Here is an 18,239-nt window from a genome sequence, read left to right as displayed (position 1 = left end):
AGATCAGGGTATCATCAGGGGTGTTAAACTATTATGATGTAGATCAGGGGTGTTAAACTATTAGGATGTAGATCAGGGTTATCATCAGGGGTGTTAAACTGTCAGGATGTAGATCAGGAGTATCATCAGGGCTGTTAAACTATTAGGATGTAGATAAGGGGTGTCATCAGGGGTGTTAAACTATTAGGATGTAGATCAGGGGTATCATCAGGGGTGTTAAACTATTAGGATGTAGATCAGGGGTGTTACACTATCAGGATGTAGATCAGGGGTATCATCAGGGGTGTTAAACTATTAGGATGTAGATCAGGGGTATCATCAGGGGTGTTAAACTATTAGGATGTAGATCAGGGCTGTTAAACTATTAGGATGTAGATCAGGGCTGTTAAACTATTAGGATGTAGATCAGGGATGTTAAACTATTAGGATGTAGATCAGGGGTGTTACACTATCAGGATGTAGATCAGGGGTGTTAAACTATTAGGATGTAGATCAGGGGTATCATTAGGGATGTTAAACTATTAGGATGTAGATCAGGGGTGTTAAACTATTAGGATGTTGATCAGGGGTATCATCAGGGGTGTTAAACTATCAGGGTGTAGATCAGGGGTATCATTAGGGATGTTAAACTATTAGGATGTAGGTCAGGGGTATCATCAGGGGTGTTAAACTATTAGGATGTAGATCAGGGCTGTTAAACTATTAGGATGTAGATCAGGGCTGTTAAACTATTAGGATGTAGATCAGGGATGTTAAACTATTAGGATGTAGATCAGGGGTGTTACACTATCAGGATGTAGATCAGGGGTGTTAAACTATTAGGATGTAGATCAGGGGTATCATCAGGGATGTTAAACTATTAGGATGTAGATCAGGGGTGTTAAACTATTAGGATGTTGATCAGGGGTATCATCAGGGGTGTTAAACTATTAGGATGTAGATCAGGGGTGTTAAACTATTAGGATGTTGATCAGGGGTATCATCAGGGGTGTTAAACTATCAGGGTGTAGATCAGGGGTGTTAAACTATCAGATTGTAGATCAGGGGTGTTAAACTGTCAGGATGTAGATCAGGGGTATCATCAGGGGTGTTAAACTGTCAGGATGTAGATCAGGGGTATCATCAGGGATGTTAAACTATCAGGATGTAGATCAGGGGTATCATCAGGGATGTTAAACTATCAGGATGTAGATCAGGGGTATCATCAGGGATGTTAAACTGTCAGGATGTAGGTCAGGGGTATCATCAGGGATGTTAAACTATTAGGATGTAGGTCAGGGGTATCATCAGGGGTGTTAAACTATTAGGATGTAGGTCAGGGGTATCATCAGGGGTGTTAAACTATTAGGATGTAGATCAGGGCTGTTAAACTATTAGGATGTAGATCAGGGCTGTTAAACTATTAGGATGTAGATCAGGGATGTTAAACTATTAGGATGTAGATCAGGGGTGTTACACTATCAGGATGTAGATCAGGGGTGTTAAACTATTAGGATGTAGATCAGGGGTATCATCAGGGATGTTAAACTATTAGGATGTAGATCAGGGGTGTTAAACTATTAGGATGTTGATCAGGGGTATCATCAGGGGTGTTAAACTATTAGGATGTAGATCAGGGGTGTTAAACTATTAGGATGTTGATCAGGGGTATCATCAGGGGTGTTAAACTATCAGGGTGTAGATCAGGGGTGTTAAACTATCAGATTGTAGATCAGGGGTGTTAAACTGTCAGGATGTAGATCAGGGGTATCATCAGGGATGTTAAACTATCAGGATGTAGATCAGGGGTATCATCAGGGATGTTAAACTATCAGGATGTAGATCAGGGGTATCATCAGGGATGTTAAACTATCAGGATGTAGATCAGGGGTATCATCAGGGATGTTAAACTGTCAGGATGTAGATCAGGGTTATCATCAGGGATGTTAAACTATTAGGATGTAGATCAGGGGTATCATCAGGGATGTTAAACTATTAGGATGTAGATCAGGGGTATCATCAGGGATGTTAAACTGTCAGGATGTAGATCAGGGGTATCATCAGGGGTGTTAAACTGTCAGGATGTAGATCAGGGGTATCATCAGGGATGTTAAACTATTAGGATGTAGATCAGGGGTGTTAAACTATTAGGATGTAGATCAGGGGTATCATCGGGGGTGTTAAACTATTAGGATGTAGATCAGGGGTGTTAAACTATTAGGATGTAGATCATGGGTGTTAAACTATCAGGATGTAGATCAGGGGTATCATCAGGGGTGTTAAACTGTCAGGATATAGATCAGGGGTATCATCAGGGGTGTCAAACTATTAGGATGTAGATCAGGGGTGTTAAACTATTAGGATGTAGATCAGGGGTATCATCAGGGGTGTTAAACTATTAGGATGTAGATCAGGGGTATCATCAGGGGTGTTAAACTATTAGGATGTAGATCAGGGGTGTTAAACTATTAGGATGTAGATCAGGGTTATCATCAGGGGTGTTAAACTATTAGGATGTAGATCAGGGGTATCATCAGGGGTGTTAAACTATTAGGATGTAGATCAGGGTGTTACACTATCAGGATGTAGATCAGGGGTATCATCAGGGGTGTTAAACTATTAGGATGTAGATCAGGGGTGTTAAACTATTAGGATGTAGATCAGGGGTGTTAAACTATTAGGATGTAGATCAGGGCTGTTAAACTATTAGGATGTAGATCAGGGCTGTTAAACTATTAGGATGTAGATCAGGGGTATCATCAGGGGTGTTAAACTGTCAGGATGTAGGTCAGGGGTATCATCAGGGATGTTAAACTATTAGGATGTAGGTCAGGGGTATCATCAGGGGTGTTAAACGATTAGGATGTAGGTCAGGGTATCATCAGGGATGTTAAACTATTAGGATGTAGGTCAGGGGTATCATCAGGGCTGTTAAACTATTAGGATGTAGATCAGGGCTGTTAAACTATTAGGATGTAGGTCAGGGGTATCATCAGGGATGTTAAACTATTAGGATGTAGATCAGGGGTATCATCAGGGATGTTAAACTATTAGGATGTAGATCAGGGCTATCATCAGGGGTGTTAAACTGTCAGGATGTAGGTCAGGGGTATCATCAGGGATGTTAAACTATTAGGATGTAGGTCAGGGGTATCATCAGGGGTGTTAAACTATTAGGATGTAGGTCAGGGGTATCATCAGGGATGTTAAACTATTAGGATGTAGGTCAGGGGTATCATCAGGGGTGTTAAACTATTAGGATGTAGGTCAGGGGTATCATCAGGGATGTTAAACTATTAGGGTGTAGATCAGGGGTATCATCAGGGGTGTTAAACTATTAGGATGTAGGTCAGGGGTATCATCAGGGATGTTAAACTATTAGGATGTAGATCAGGGGTATCATCGGGGGTGTTAAACTATTAGGATGTAGATCAGGGCTGTTAAACTATTAGGATGTAGATCAGGGCTGTTAAACTATCAGGATGTAGATCAGGGGTATCATCAGGGGTGTCAAACTATTAGGATGTAGATCAGGGGTGTTAAACTATTAGGATGTAGATCAGGGTTATCATCAGGGGTGTTAAACTATTAGGATGTAGATCAGGGGTATCATCAGGGGTGTTAAACTATTAGGATGTAGATCAGGGGTGTTACACTATCAGGATGTAGATCAGGGGTATCATCAGGGGTGTTAAACTATTAGGATGTAGATCAGGGGTGTTAAACTATTAGGATGTAGATCAGGGGTGTTAAACTATTAGGATGTAGATCAGGGCTGTTAAACTATTAGGATGTAGATCAGGGCTGTTAAACTATTAGGATGTAGATCAGGGGTATCATCAGGGGTGTTAAACTGTCAGGATGTAGGTCAGGGGTATCATCAGGGATGTTAAACTATTAGGATGTAGGTCAGGGTATCATCAGGGGTGTTAAACGATTAGGATGTAGGTCAGGGGTATCATCAGGATGTTAAACTATTAGGATGTAGGTCAGGGGTATCATCAGGGCTGTTAAACTATTAGGATGTAGATCAGGGCTGTTAAACTATTAGGATGTAGGTCAGGGGTATCATCAGGGATGTTAAACTATTAGGATGTAGATCAGGGGTATCATCAGGGATGTTAAACTATTAGGATGTAGATCAGGGCTATCATCAGGGGTGTTAAACTGTCAGGATGTAGGTCAGGGGTATCATCAGGGATGTTAAACTATTAGGATGTAGGTCAGGGGTATCATCAGGGGTGTTAAACTATTAGGATGTAGGTCAGGGGTATCATCAGGGATGTTAAACTATTAGGATGTAGGTCAGGGGTATCATCAGGGGTGTTAAACTATTAGGATGTAGGTCAGGGGTATCATCAGGGATGTTAAACTATTAGGATGTAGATCAGGGGTATCATCAGGGTGTTAAACTATTAGGATGTAGGTCAGGGGTATCATCAGGGATGTTAAACTATTAGGATGTAGATCAGGGGTATCATCGGGGGTGTTAAACTATTAGGATGTAGATCAGGGCTGTTAAACTATTAGGATGTAGATCAGGGCTGTTAAACTATTAGGATGTAGATCAGGGGTATCATCAGGGGTGTTAAACTGTCAGGATGTAGGTCAGGGGTATCATCAGGGATGTTAAACTATTAGGATGTAGGTCAGGGGTATCATCAGGGGTGTTAAACGATTAGGATGTAGGTCAGGGGTATCATCAGGGATGTTAAACTATTAGGATGTAGGTCAGGGGTATCATCAGGGCTGTTAAACTATTAGGATGTAGATCAGGGCTGTTAAACTATTAGGATGTAGGTCAGGGGTATCATCAGGGATGTTAAACTATTAGGATGTAGATCAGGGGTATCATCAGGGATGTTAAACTATTAGGATGTAGATCAGGGCTATCATCAGGGGTGTTAAACTGTCAGGATGTAGGTCAGGGGTATCATCAGGGATGTTAAACTATTAGGATGTAGGTCAGGGGTATCATCAGGGGTGTTAAACTATTAGGATGTAGGTCAGGGGTATCATCAGGGATGTTAAACTATTAGGATGTAGGTCAGGGGTATCATCAGGGGTGTTAAACTATTAGGATGTAGGTCAGGGGTATCATCAGGGATGTTAAACTATTAGGATGTAGATCAGGGGTATCATCAGGGGTGTTAAACTATTAGGATGTAGGTCAGGGCTATCATCAGGGATGTTAAACTATTAGGATGTAGATCAGGGGTATCATCGGGGGTGTTAAACTATTAGGATGTAGATCAGGGCTGTTAAACTATTAGGATGTAGATCAGGGCTGTTAAACTATCAGGATGTAGATCAGGGGTATCATCAGGGGTGTCAAACTATTAGGATGTAGATCAGGGGTGTTAAACTATTAGGATGTAGATCAGGGTTATCATCAGGGGTGTTAAACTATTAGGATGTAGATCAGGGGTATCATCAGGGGTGTTAAACTATTAGGATGTAGATCAGGGGTGTTACACTATCAGGATGTAGATCAGGGGTATCATCAGGGGTGTTAAACTATTAGGATGTAGATCAGGGGTGTTAAACTATTAGGATGTAGATCAGGGGTGTTAAACTATTAGGATGTAGATCAGGGCTGTTAAACTATTAGGATGTAGATCAGGGCTGTTAAACTATTAGGATGTAGATCAGGGGTATCATCAGGGGTGTTAAACTGTCAGGATGTAGGTCAGGGGTATCATCAGGGATGTTAAACTATTAGGATGTAGGTCAGGGGTATCATCAGGGGTGTTAAACGATTAGGATGTAGGTCAGGGGTATCATCAGGGATGTTAAACTATTAGGATGTAGGTCAGGGGTATCATCAGGGCTGTTAAACTATTAGGATGTAGATCAGGGCTGTTAAACTATTAGGATGTAGGTCAGGGGTATCATCAGGGATGTTAAACTATTAGGATGTAGATCAGGGGTATCATCAGGGATGTTAAACTATTAGGATGTAGATCAGGGCTATCATCAGGGGTGTTAAACTGTCAGGATGTAGGTCAGGGGTATCATCAGGGATGTTAAACTATTAGGATGTAGGTCAGGGGTATCATCAGGGGTGTTAAACTATTAGGATGTAGGTCAGGGGTATCATCAGGGATGTTAAACTATTAGGATGTAGGTCAGGGGTATCATCAGGGGTGTTAAACTATTAGGATGTAGGTCAGGGGTATCATCAGGGATGTTAAACTATTAGGATGTAGATCAGGGGTATCATCAGGGTTGTTAAACTATTAGGATGTAGGTCAGGGGTATCATCAGGGATGTTAAACTATTAGGATGTAGATCAGGGGTATCATCGGGGTGTTAAACTATTAGGATGTAGATCAGGGCTGTTAAACTATTAGGATGTAGATCAGGGCTGTTAAACTATCAGGATGTAGATCAGGGGTATCATCAGGGATGTTAAACTATTAGGATGTAGATCAGGGGTATCATCGGGGGTGTTAAACTATTAGGATGTAGATCAGGGGTGTTAAACTATTAGGATGTAGATCAGGGCTGTTAAACTATTAGGATGTAGATCAGGGCTGTTAAACTATTAGGATGTAGGTCAGGGGTATCATCAGGGGTGTTACACTATCAGGATGTAGATCAGGGGTATCATCAGGGGTGTTAAACTATTAGGATGTAGATCAGGGCTGTTAAACTATTAGGATGTAGATCAGGGCTGTTAAACTATTAGGATGTAGGTCTAGGGTATCATCAGGGATGTTAAACTATTAGGATGTAGGTCAGGGGTGTTAAACTATTAGGATGTAGATCAGGGGTGTTAAACTATTAGGATGTAGATCAGGGATGTTAAACTATTAGGATGTAGATCAGGGGTGTTACACTATCAGGATGTAGATCAGGGGTGTTAAACTATTAGGATGTAGATCAGGGGTATCATCAGGGATGTTAAACTATTAGGATGTAGATCAGGGGTATCATCAGGGATGTTAAACTATTAGGATGTAGATCAGGGTTATCATCAGGGGTGTTAAACTGTCAGGATGTAGGTCAGGGGTATCATCAGGGATGTTAAACTATTAGGATGTAGATCAGGGGTATCATCAGGGATGTTAAACTATTAGGATGTAGATCAGGGTTATCATCAGGGGTGTTAAACTGTCAGGATGTAGGTCAGGGGTATCATCAGGGATGTTAAACTATTAGGATGTAGGTCAGGGGTATCATCAGGGGTGTTAAACTATTAGGATGTAGGTCAGGGGTATCATCAGGGATGTTAAACTATTAGGATGTAGGTCAGGGGTATCATCAGGGATGTTAAACTATTAGGATGTAGGTCAGGGGTATCATCAGGGGTGTTAAACTATTAGGATGTAGGTCAGGGGTATCATCAGGGATGTTAAACTATTAGGATGTAGATCAGGGGTATCATCAGGGGTGTTAAACTATTAGGATGTAGGTCAGGGGTATCATCAGGGATGTTAAACTATTAGGATGTAGATCAGGGGTATCATCGGGGGTGTTAAACTATTAGGATGTAGATCAGGGCTGTTAAACTATTAGGATGTAGATCAGGGCTGTTAAACTATTAGGATGTAGATCAGGGGTATCATCAGGGGTGTTAAACTGTCAGGATGTAGGTCAGGGGTATCATCAGGGATGTTAAACTATTAGGATGTAGGTCAGGGGTATCATCAGGGGTGTTAAACGATTAGGATGTAGGTCAGGGGTATCATCAGGGATGTTAAACTATTAGGATGTAGGTCAGGGGTATCATCAGGGCTGTTAAACTATTAGGATGTAGATCAGGGCTGTTAAACTATTAGGATGTAGGTCAGGGGTATCATCAGGGATGTTAAACTATTAGGATGTAGATCAGGGGTATCATCAGGGATGTTAAACTATTAGGATGTAGATCAGGGCTATCATCAGGGGTGTTAAACTGTCAGGATGTAGGTCAGGGGTATCATCAGGGATGTTAAACTATTAGGATGTAGGTCAGGGGTATCATCAGGGGTGTTAAACTATTAGGATGTAGGTCAGGGGTATCATCAGGGATGTTAAACTATTAGGATGTAGGTCAGGGGTATCATCAGGGGTGTTAAACTATTAGGATGTAGGTCAGGGGTATCATCAGGGATGTTAAACTATTAGGATGTAGATCAGGGGTATCATCAGGGGTGTTAAACTATTAGGATGTAGGTCAGGGCTATCATCAGGGATGTTAAACTATTAGGATGTAGATCAGGGGTATCATCGGGGGTGTTAAACTATTAGGATGTAGATCAGGGCTGTTAAACTATTAGGATGTAGATCAGGGCTGTTAAACTATCAGGATGTAGATCAGGGGTATCATCAGGGGTGTCAAACTATTAGGATGTAGATCAGGGGTGTTAAACTATTAGGATGTAGATCAGGGTTATCATCAGGGGTGTTAAACTATTAGGATGTAGATCAGGGGTATCATCAGGGGTGTTAAACTATTAGGATGTAGATCAGGGGTGTTACACTATCAGGATGTAGATCAGGGGTATCATCAGGGGTGTTAAACTATTAGGATGTAGATCAGGGGTGTTAAACTATTAGGATGTAGATCAGGGGTGTTAAACTATTAGGATGTAGATCAGGGCTGTTAAACTATTAGGATGTAGATCAGGGCTGTTAAACTATTAGGATGTAGATCAGGGGTATCATCAGGGGTGTTAAACTGTCAGGATGTAGGTCAGGGGTATCATCAGGGATGTTAAACTATTAGGATGTAGGTCAGGGGTATCATCAGGGGTGTTAAACGATTAGGATGTAGGTCAGGGGTATCATCAGGGATGTTAAACTATTAGGATGTAGGTCAGGGGTATCATCAGGGCTGTTAAACTATTAGGATGTAGATCAGGGCTGTTAAACTATTAGGATGTAGGTCAGGGGTATCATCAGGGATGTTAAACTATTAGGATGTAGATCAGGGGTATCATCAGGGATGTTAAACTATTAGGATGTAGATCAGGGCTATCATCAGGGGTGTTAAACTGTCAGGATGTAGGTCAGGGGTATCATCAGGGATGTTAAACTATTAGGATGTAGGTCAGGGGTATCATCAGGGGTGTTAAACTATTAGGATGTAGGTCAGGGGTATCATCAGGGATGTTAAACTATTAGGATGTAGGTCAGGGGTATCATCAGGGGTGTTAAACTATTAGGATGTAGGTCAGGGGTATCATCAGGGATGTTAAACTATTAGGATGTAGATCAGGGGTATCATCAGGGTTGTTAAACTATTAGGATGTAGGTCAGGGGTATCATCAGGGATGTTAAACTATTAGGATGTAGATCAGGGGTATCATCGGGGGTGTTAAACTATTAGGATGTAGATCAGGGCTGTTAAACTATTAGGATGTAGATCAGGCTGTTAAACTATCAGGATGTAGATCAGGGGTATCATCAGGGATGTTAAACTATTAGGATGTAGATCAGGGGTATCATCGGGGGTGTTAAACTATTAGGATGTAGATCAGGGGTGTTAAACTATTAGGATGTAGATCAGGGCTGTTAAACTATTAGGATGTAGATCAGGGCTGTTAAACTATTAGGATGTAGGTCAGGGGTATCATCAGGGGTGTTACACTATCAGGATGTAGATCAGGGGTATCATCAGGGGTGTTAAACTATTAGGATGTAGATCAGGGCTGTTAAACTATTAGGATGTAGATCAGGGCTGTTAAACTATTAGGATGTAGGTCTAGGGTATCATCAGGGATGTTAAACTATTAGGATGTAGGTCAGGGGTGTTAAACTATTAGGATGTAGATCAGGGGTGTTAAACTATTAGGATGTAGATCAGGATGTTAAACTATTAGATGTAGATCAGGGGTGTTACACTATCAGGATGTAGATCAGGGGTGTTAAACTATTAGGATGTAGATCAGGGGTATCATCAGGGATGTTAAACTATTAGGATGTAGATCAGGGGTATCATCAGGGATGTTAAACTATTAGGATGTAGATCAGGGTTATCATCAGGGGTGTTAAACTGTCAGGATGTAGGTCAGGGTATCATCAGGGATGTTAAACTATTAGGATGTAGATCAGGGGTATCATCAGGGATGTTAAACTATTAGGATGTAGATCAGGGTTATCATCAGGGGTGTTAAACTGTCAGGATGTAGGTCAGGGGTATCATCAGGGATGTTAAACTATTAGGATGTAGGTCAGGGGTATCATCAGGGGTGTTAAACTATTAGGATGTAGGTCAGGGGTATCATCAGGGATGTTAAACTATTAGGATGTAGGTCAGGGGTATCATCAGGGGTGTTAAACTATTAGGATGTAGGTCAGGGGTATCATCAGGGATGTTAAACTATTAGGATGTAGATCAGGGGTATCATCGGGGGTGTTAAACTATTAGGATGTAGATCAGGGCTGTTAAACTATTAGGATGTAGATCAGGGCTGTTAAACTATCAGGATGTAGATCAGGGGTATCATCAGGGATGTTAAACTATTAGGATGTAGATCAGGGGTATCATCGGGGGTGTTAAACTATTAGGATGTAGATCAGGGGTGTTAAACTATTAGGATGTAGATCAGGGCTGTTAAACTATTAGGATGTAGATCAGGGCTGTTAAACTATTAGGATGTAGGTCAGGGGTATCATCAGGGATGTTAAACTATTAGGATGTAGATCAGGGGTATCATCAGGGATGTTAAACTGTCAGGATGTAGATCAGGGGTATCATCAGGGATGTTAAACTGTCAGGATGTAGATCAGGGTTATCATCAGGGATGTTAAACTATTAGGATGTAGATCAGGGGTATCATCAGGGATGTTAAACTATTAGGATGTAGATCAGGGGTGTTACACTGTCAGGATGTAGATCAGGGGTATCATCAGGGGTGTTACACTATCAGGATGTAGATCAGGGGTATCATCAGGGATGTTAAACTATTAGGATGTAGATCAGGGGTATCATCAGGGGTGTTAAACTATTAGGATGTAGATCAGGGGTATCATCAGGGGTGTTAAACTATCAGGATGTAGATCAGGGGTATCATTAGGGGTGTTACACTATCAGGATGTAGATCAGGATTGTCAAACTCATGTTTCCCAATTCGCCACATTCAGTTTTCACTGTGGTCTGGAGGTACCCTATTTAAAAATAAATATATTTCCTCATTGGCTAAAATTAGCAAAATATAGTACTCTATCCATCACTTTTGGAATTGTCTATGCCCTCTTGACAGCCTAGCATTTGTTTTGATGATGTTTAGCAAGCTGGACAGAGTGAAGAGTATATAATTTATTTTAGTTATTTCAATGTCGATTAAGATCGTTTTCCCCCAGAATGTTTTTCAGACATTTGTATTTTTACTAAAACCTCCTGCCAGTGCCTCTCCCGTTCCTAGTTGGATGACAGTGAAGTTTCAGAGAGAGAACAGATATTTCGTCTTGGGCAGGAAGCACTCTCACCCCTTTCCTGTCCTCTGTAGCCCACCACCATGAGCACAGTTCAACTCCCTGCTGTACTCTTATACTCTGCTTCTGTGTTGGGGTTACACTATGTTATAATGCACTATAGATGTATAATAGCGCATAAAGCTGTGTTCTAATGTTTTAAAGATCTGCTTTACTGTGTTCTACTGTTTACTCCAGGGTGTGTTGGAGAGCTTCCTGGGCACGGCGGTATCTGGAGGGATCTTCTGTCTGCTGGCTGGCCAGCCTCTCACCATCCTCAGCAGCACTGGACCTGTTCTGGTCTTCGAGAGGCTGCTATTCAACTTCAGCAAGTTAGGATCTTCACTTTACCTCGCAATCATGGGGTTCTAACTAATCATGTTCAATGACTTGACTATCTGGAGTTCTAACTAATCATGTACAATGACCTGACTATCTGGAGTTTTAACTAACCATGGTTGAATTATGGTCATGGTTGCTGTTGTTACAGTAACTAACCATGGTCCTCTCTCTATTCCTCTCTTTCTCCTTTTTCCTCCAGAGACAATGACTTTGACTATCTGGAGTTCCGGCTGTGGATTGGTCTGTGGTCTGCGTTCTTTTGTCTGCTGCTGGTTGCTACTGACGCCAGCTACATGGTTCAGTACTTCACCCGATTCACAGAGGAGGGCTTCTCCTGCCTCATCTCCTTCATCTTCATCTATGATGCCTTCAAGAAGATGCTGAAGCTGGCTGACTACTACCCCATCAACTCTGACTACCAGATTGACTATGTCACCCAGTATGACTGTATGTGTATGGCCCCTACCATCTTAGGTAAGACCTACCTACTCAACTACCCACTGTATGTGTATAGCCCCTACCATATTAGGTAAGACCTACCTACCAACTTAAGCTTTCATGGCTGGGAGAGGCTTCAGAAAAGTCCTAATTGAGGAAAATGTTGGTTCCTCTGAAGTTCTTGGCTCTCTGCAGAACAGTCATCTTGTCCTTAAACCTCAGGAACATGAATCGGCCTGGGTCTGTCACCTAGGTTGGTTACAGGTATTTCAGACAAGTCGATGCGCTCCGCCTCAATCTTTGTATAATCCATCTGCAGCTTTTCAGAAAGATTTTTCTCACTTTCTTGTCAGACTCTGCCCAGTTCATGTGAAGACAGTAGAACATTTTGAGGATCTCAGGACCCATGCCAAATCTTTTTAGTTTCCTGAGGAATAGGCTTTGTCGTGCCCTCTTCACGACAGTCTTGGTGTGTTTGGACCATTCTAATTTGTTGGTGATGTGGACCCCAAGGAACTTGAAGCTCTCAACCTGCTCCACTACAGCCCCGTCAATGAGAATAGGGGCTCGGCCCTCCTTTTCCTGTGGTCCACAATCTCCTTAGTCTTGGTTACGTTGAGGATAAGTTGTTATTCTGGTGTTGGAGTTGTGCCTGGCCATGTAGTCGTGGTGAACAGGGAGTACAGGAGGGGGACGAAGCACGCACCCTGGGGGCTCCAGTGTTGAGGATCAGCATGGCAGATGTGTTGTTACCTACCCTCACCACCTGAGGGCGGCCCGTCAGGATCCAAGTCCAGGATCCAGTTGCAGAGGGAGGTGTTTAGTCCCAGGATCCTTAGCTTAGTGATGAGCTTTGAGGGCACTATGGTGTTGAACGCTGAGCTGTAGTCAATGAATAGCATTCTCACATAGGTGTTCCTTTTGTCCAGGTAGGAAAGGGCAGTGTGGAGTGCAATAGAGATTCGATCATCTGTGGATCTGTGAAATAGTCAAAATTATACTGCAGTCTGTAGTGAAACAAGTCAAATAGTCAAAAGTATTCATGACTCACCACCTGGTTTCAGTCTGATGTAGCAAAATGTGAAATGGTGTTTTTACATTGGATAAAAGTAGAGACTCAGAGCTACAAAATTGTATATCTTACACTGTATTTGAGGAACAATGGGAAAGTAATTATGCTTTGAAAGGTGATCAACTTGTAAACTCACGTTTGAGAAAATCACCTGTTGAATGTTTTGGTATCTAGTGAAGAGCTCCTCTAGCTAGCTAGCTAACAGTACACTTTAGCTTGAAATGAAACCACTCTCTGTCAAAATTAAAAATGTGTCATATCTGAAAATGTAGCTAGCTAACACTAGACTATCTTACCTGCATTCATCACCAGGCATCGTGGATGCTTCTACCTGTCAGGAATGCCATACCATGGTTGCCTTGAAGATGTAATCCCGGAGACAGGTGTTTTGTAATCCGGAGACAGGTGTTTTGTAATCCGGAGACAGGTGTTTTGTAATCTGGAGACAGGTGTTTTGTAATCTGGAGACGGGTGTTTTGTAATCCGGAGACGGGTGTTTTGTAATCTGAGACGGGTGTTTTGTAATCTGGAGACGGGTGTTTTGTAATCCGAGACGGTGTTTTGTAATCCGGAGACGGGTGTTTTGTAATCCGGAGACGGGTGTTTTGTAATCTGGAGACGGGTGTTTTGTAATCTGGAGACGGGTGTTTTGTAATCTGGAGACGGGTGTTTTGTAATCTGGAGACGGGTTTTTGTAATCCGGAGACGGGTGTTTTGTAATCTGGAGACGGGTGTTTTGTAATCTGAGACGGGTGTTTTGTAATCTGGAGACGGGTGTTTTGTAATCCGGAGACGGGTGTTTTGTAATCTGGAGACGGGTGTTTTGTAATCTGGAGACGGGTGTTTTGTAATCTGGAGACGGGTGTTTTGTAATCTGGAGACGGGTGTTTTGTAATCTGGAGACAGGTGTTTTGTAATCTGGAGACAGGTGTTTTGTAATCTGGAGACAGGTGTTTTGTAATCTTGAGACAGGTGTTTTCTCCATCTCCTTAGCTATCATAATTCCACTGATTACAAAACTTGATCCTCCAGAAAATGGAGAGCAACACTTATGCAGTTCCACTACACAATATATAAAAGAAAAGCAGTGTTCGACAGGATTACCAACCCAGATTGACGAGCTCAAATAGACAGAAGCCTTCAATATGGCAGACCAATCCGAACTTCTCTCTCGGCATGTCCAGCCCACTCATTATCTTAGCCAATCTTAGCTACTGTGAAGATTGCCAACTTTTTCTGTGGCTAAACCAACAAGGCTTGTAATTTAACAATGGCATACAAGTTTGTTATTAAGGCACATGGAAGTTCACATGTTCAAGAAGGTATTTCTGCCAAAACGTATTTTGATTGTTAAAAATGTTTTACGTTCAAACAGCTCTCCTGTGAAGTCGTGGCTTGAGACATTCACCAAGTTTCCTGAATCGGGTCACATACTATAGTCTAGTGAAAAAGGTGAAATATTCAAAATGATACTGCAGTGAAACAAGTGAATAGTCAACATTATACTGTAGTGAAACACATTAAATAGTCAACATTATACTGTCGTGAAACACATTAAATAGTCAACATTATACTGTTGTGAAACACATTAAATAGTCAACATTATACTGTTGTGAAACACATTAAATAGTCAACATTATACTGTTGTGAAACACATTAAATAGTCACATTATACTGTAGTGAAACACATTAAATAGTCACATTATACTGTAGTGAAACACATTAAATAGTCAAAGTGATGCTGTAGTCTGTGGTGAAACAAGTGAATACTCAACATTATACTGTAGTGAAACACATTAAATAGTCTAAATGATACTGTAGTAAGAAAGAAAAGGAGAAGAACAGTAATTTATTGCTCATTATCTTGCAGAGATAAAGCATGAGAAATAGTCGTAAAGTGAATACTACAGTGAATTAGGTGGAATAGTCTCAACAATACTTTTGTAGAAGGTGATGGAAATAACCACTGTGTGACCACAGAGATAAAATGTTTCAAAGGTGCCAGGTTGTGGACGTTAGCAGAGGAGAAGAGCGAGAGGTGTAACTGGGCCCAAAATCTGTCTTCACCAGCAGGTGTTTTTTTTTCACTCACCAAGCGAGGAGTTTTTGTATGGAGGTCAGTGAGCGAGTGTATAATTTGTTTAACAAAATATGTAATGGCTTATTTGCTACTTGTGGCTTATTAGTTTGAATATAAGTTTTCTACTGATAAGGTTGTTACAGGTGTACTGATATAAGTAGGACACGTGACATCCCGGCAACTTTGATAAAAAAACACTGTATCGGAGTTATGCATTGTCATGACTAGTTACCACAGCCTCAAAGACATAAATGCCACTTTTTCTACAATTTCTCTCCTTAAAATGTGATTTTAAACCTAACCTTAACCACACTGCTAACCTTATGCTTAATGCTAACCTTAAATTAGAACCAACCCCCCCCCCAAAAAAAAAATAAAAAAAATAATAATAATATGCATTTTTACAATTTGGGCAATTAGATTTTGTGAATGTGGTAACTAGTGGAAACCGTTGTGGCGTTTGTACAGTGTATTCGGAAAGTTACAGCTCTAAAGTCACTTAAAAAGTTCCACCTTCTCCACTACTGTTCCTACGATGTGGATAGGGGGGTGCTCCCTCTGCTGTCTATCAGGTCAATATAATGGATAATCTGTGGTGCTCGTCTGATCCTGAATGACTACATTTGTATTCTGGCCAGGAATCTCTGGAGGGAAACAACAGATGTTTAAATGAGTTCCCAGGTGCTGTTGAATGGGTCATGCTGGAATGCCAGGTTGGTTGCTGTTGTTGAAGGGGTCATGGTGGGATGCCAGGTTGGTTGCTGTTAAATGGGTCATGCTGGGATGCCAGGTTGGTTGCTGTTGAATGGGTCACTGCGGGATGCCAGGTTGGTTGCTGTTGAAGGGGTCATGGTGCTTCTATACCTGCATTGCTTGCTGTTTGGGGTTTTAGGCTGGGTTTCTGTACAGCACTTTGATATATCAGCAGATGTAAGAAGGGCTATCTATATAAATACATTTGATTTGATGGTGATATGCCAGGTTAGCTGCTTTTGAAGGGGTCATGGTGGGATGCCAGGTTGGCTGCTGCAGGGGGTAATGGTGGGATGCCAGGTTGGCTGCTTTTAAAGGGGTCTTGGTGGGATGCCAGGTTGGCTGCTGCAGGGGTAATGGTGGGATGCCAGGTTGGTTGCTTCTCTTGGTCATGGCCTTTATCTCTTGCAGTAAAATTAATCTCTTAACATCTAGATTATTTCTGAGACTGATTTGTTCTCTTGTTGTCCTCCAGAAAACAGTACGGAGGTGTTTGGAGATCCTCTGGATGCTGAAAGCACTGCTGTCTGGTACTTCAACAACACTGATCTAGTAAGTCCCCCAACCCATACCCCTAACCTTACATCTTCAGTATGCTGATAGCACTGCTGTCTGGTACTTCAACAACACTGATCTAGTAAGTCCCCCAACCCATACCCCTAACCCTACATCTTCAGTATGCTGATAGCACTGCTGTCTGGTACTTCAACAACACTGATCTAGTAAGTCCCCCAACCCATACCCCTAACCCTACATCTTCAGTATGCTGAAAGCACTGCTGTCTGGTACTTCAACAACACTGATCTAGTAAGTACCCCAACCCATACCCCTAACCCTACATCTTCAGTATACTGATAGCACTGCTATCTGGTACTTCAACAACATTGATCTAGTAAGTCCCCCAACCCAAACCCCAAACTCTAACCCCTAACCCCAAACTCTAACCCCTAACCCCAAACTCTAACCCCTAACCCCAAACTCTAACCCCTAACCCCAAACTCATAAACACAATAGGGGCCGAAATAATACGTCTAAAGGGGCATATTGTTTTGTCTCTACAGCCTCTCATATTGTTTTGTCTCTTCAGCCTCTCATATTGTTGTCTCTACAGCCTCTCATATTGTTTTGTCTCTACAGCCTCTCATATTGTTGTCTCTACAGCCTCTCATATTGTTGTCTCTACAGCCTCTCATATTGTTTTGTCTCTACAGCCTCTCATATTGTTGTCTCTACAGCCTCTCATATTGTTTTGTCTCTACAGCCTCTCATATTGTTGTCTCTACAGCCTCTCATATTGTTTTGTCTCTACAGCCTCTCATATTGTTTTGTCTCTACAGCCTCTCATATTGTTTTGTCTCTACAGCCTCTCATTGTTTTGTCTCTACAGCCTCATATTGTTGTCTCTACAGCCTCTCATATTGTTGTCTCTACAGCCTCTCATATTGTTTTGTCTCTACAGCCTCTCATATTGTTTTGTCTCTACAGCCTCTCATATTGTTTTGTCTCTACAGCCTCTCATATTGTTTTGTCTCTACAGCCTCTCATATTGTTTTGTCTCTACAGCCTGATATTGTTTTGTCTCTACAACCTCTCATTGTTTTGTCTCTACAGCCTCTCATATTGTTGTCTCTACAGCCTCATATTGTTTTGTCTCTACAGCCTCTCATTTTGTTTTGTCTCTACAGCCTCTCATATTGTTTTGTCTCTACAGCCTCTCATATTGTTTTGTCTCTACAGCCTCTCATTTTGTTTTGTCTCTACAGCCTCTCATTTTGTTTTGTCTCTACAGCCTCTCATATTGTTTTGTCTCTACAGCCTCTCATATTGTTTTGTCTCTACAGCCTCTCATTTTGTTTTGTCTCTTCAGCCTCTCATATTGTTTTGTCTCTACAGCCACTCATATTGTTTTGTCTCTACAGCCTCTCATTTTGTTTTGTCTCTTCAGCCTCTCATATTGTTTTGTCTCTACAGCCACTCATATTGTTTTGTCTCTACAGCCACTCATATTGTTTTGTCTCTACAGCCTCTCATTTTGTTTTGTCTCTTCAGCCTCTCATATTGTTTTGTCTCTACAGCCACTCATATTGTTTTGTCTCTACAGCCTCTCATTGTTTTGTCTCTACAGCCTCATATTGTTGTCTCTACAGCCTCTCATATTGTTGTCTCTACAGC

General features: G+C 41.6%; 1 protein-coding gene across 1 annotated transcript in view; it reads left to right on the top strand.

The window, feature by feature from the left end:
- The window catches only part of slc4a4a (solute carrier family 4 member 4a), a 533,895-nt gene that overhangs the window by 218,149 nt on the left and 297,507 nt on the right, over nt 1-18,239 (top strand). The window contains 3 exon segments of the mRNA XM_046348253.1: nt 11,581-11,714; nt 11,924-12,198; nt 16,543-16,619. Of these exon segments, the coding sequence (XP_046204209.1) occupies nt 11,581-11,714; nt 11,924-12,198; nt 16,543-16,619 (486 nt within the window).

This window comes from Oncorhynchus gorbuscha, linkage group LG04 (assembly GCF_021184085.1).
Source record: "Oncorhynchus gorbuscha isolate QuinsamMale2020 ecotype Even-year linkage group LG04, OgorEven_v1.0, whole genome shotgun sequence".
Classification (NCBI taxonomy): Eukaryota; Metazoa; Chordata; class Actinopteri; order Salmoniformes; family Salmonidae; genus Oncorhynchus; species Oncorhynchus gorbuscha.
This window is presented reverse-complemented; position numbering and strand designations above follow the sequence as displayed.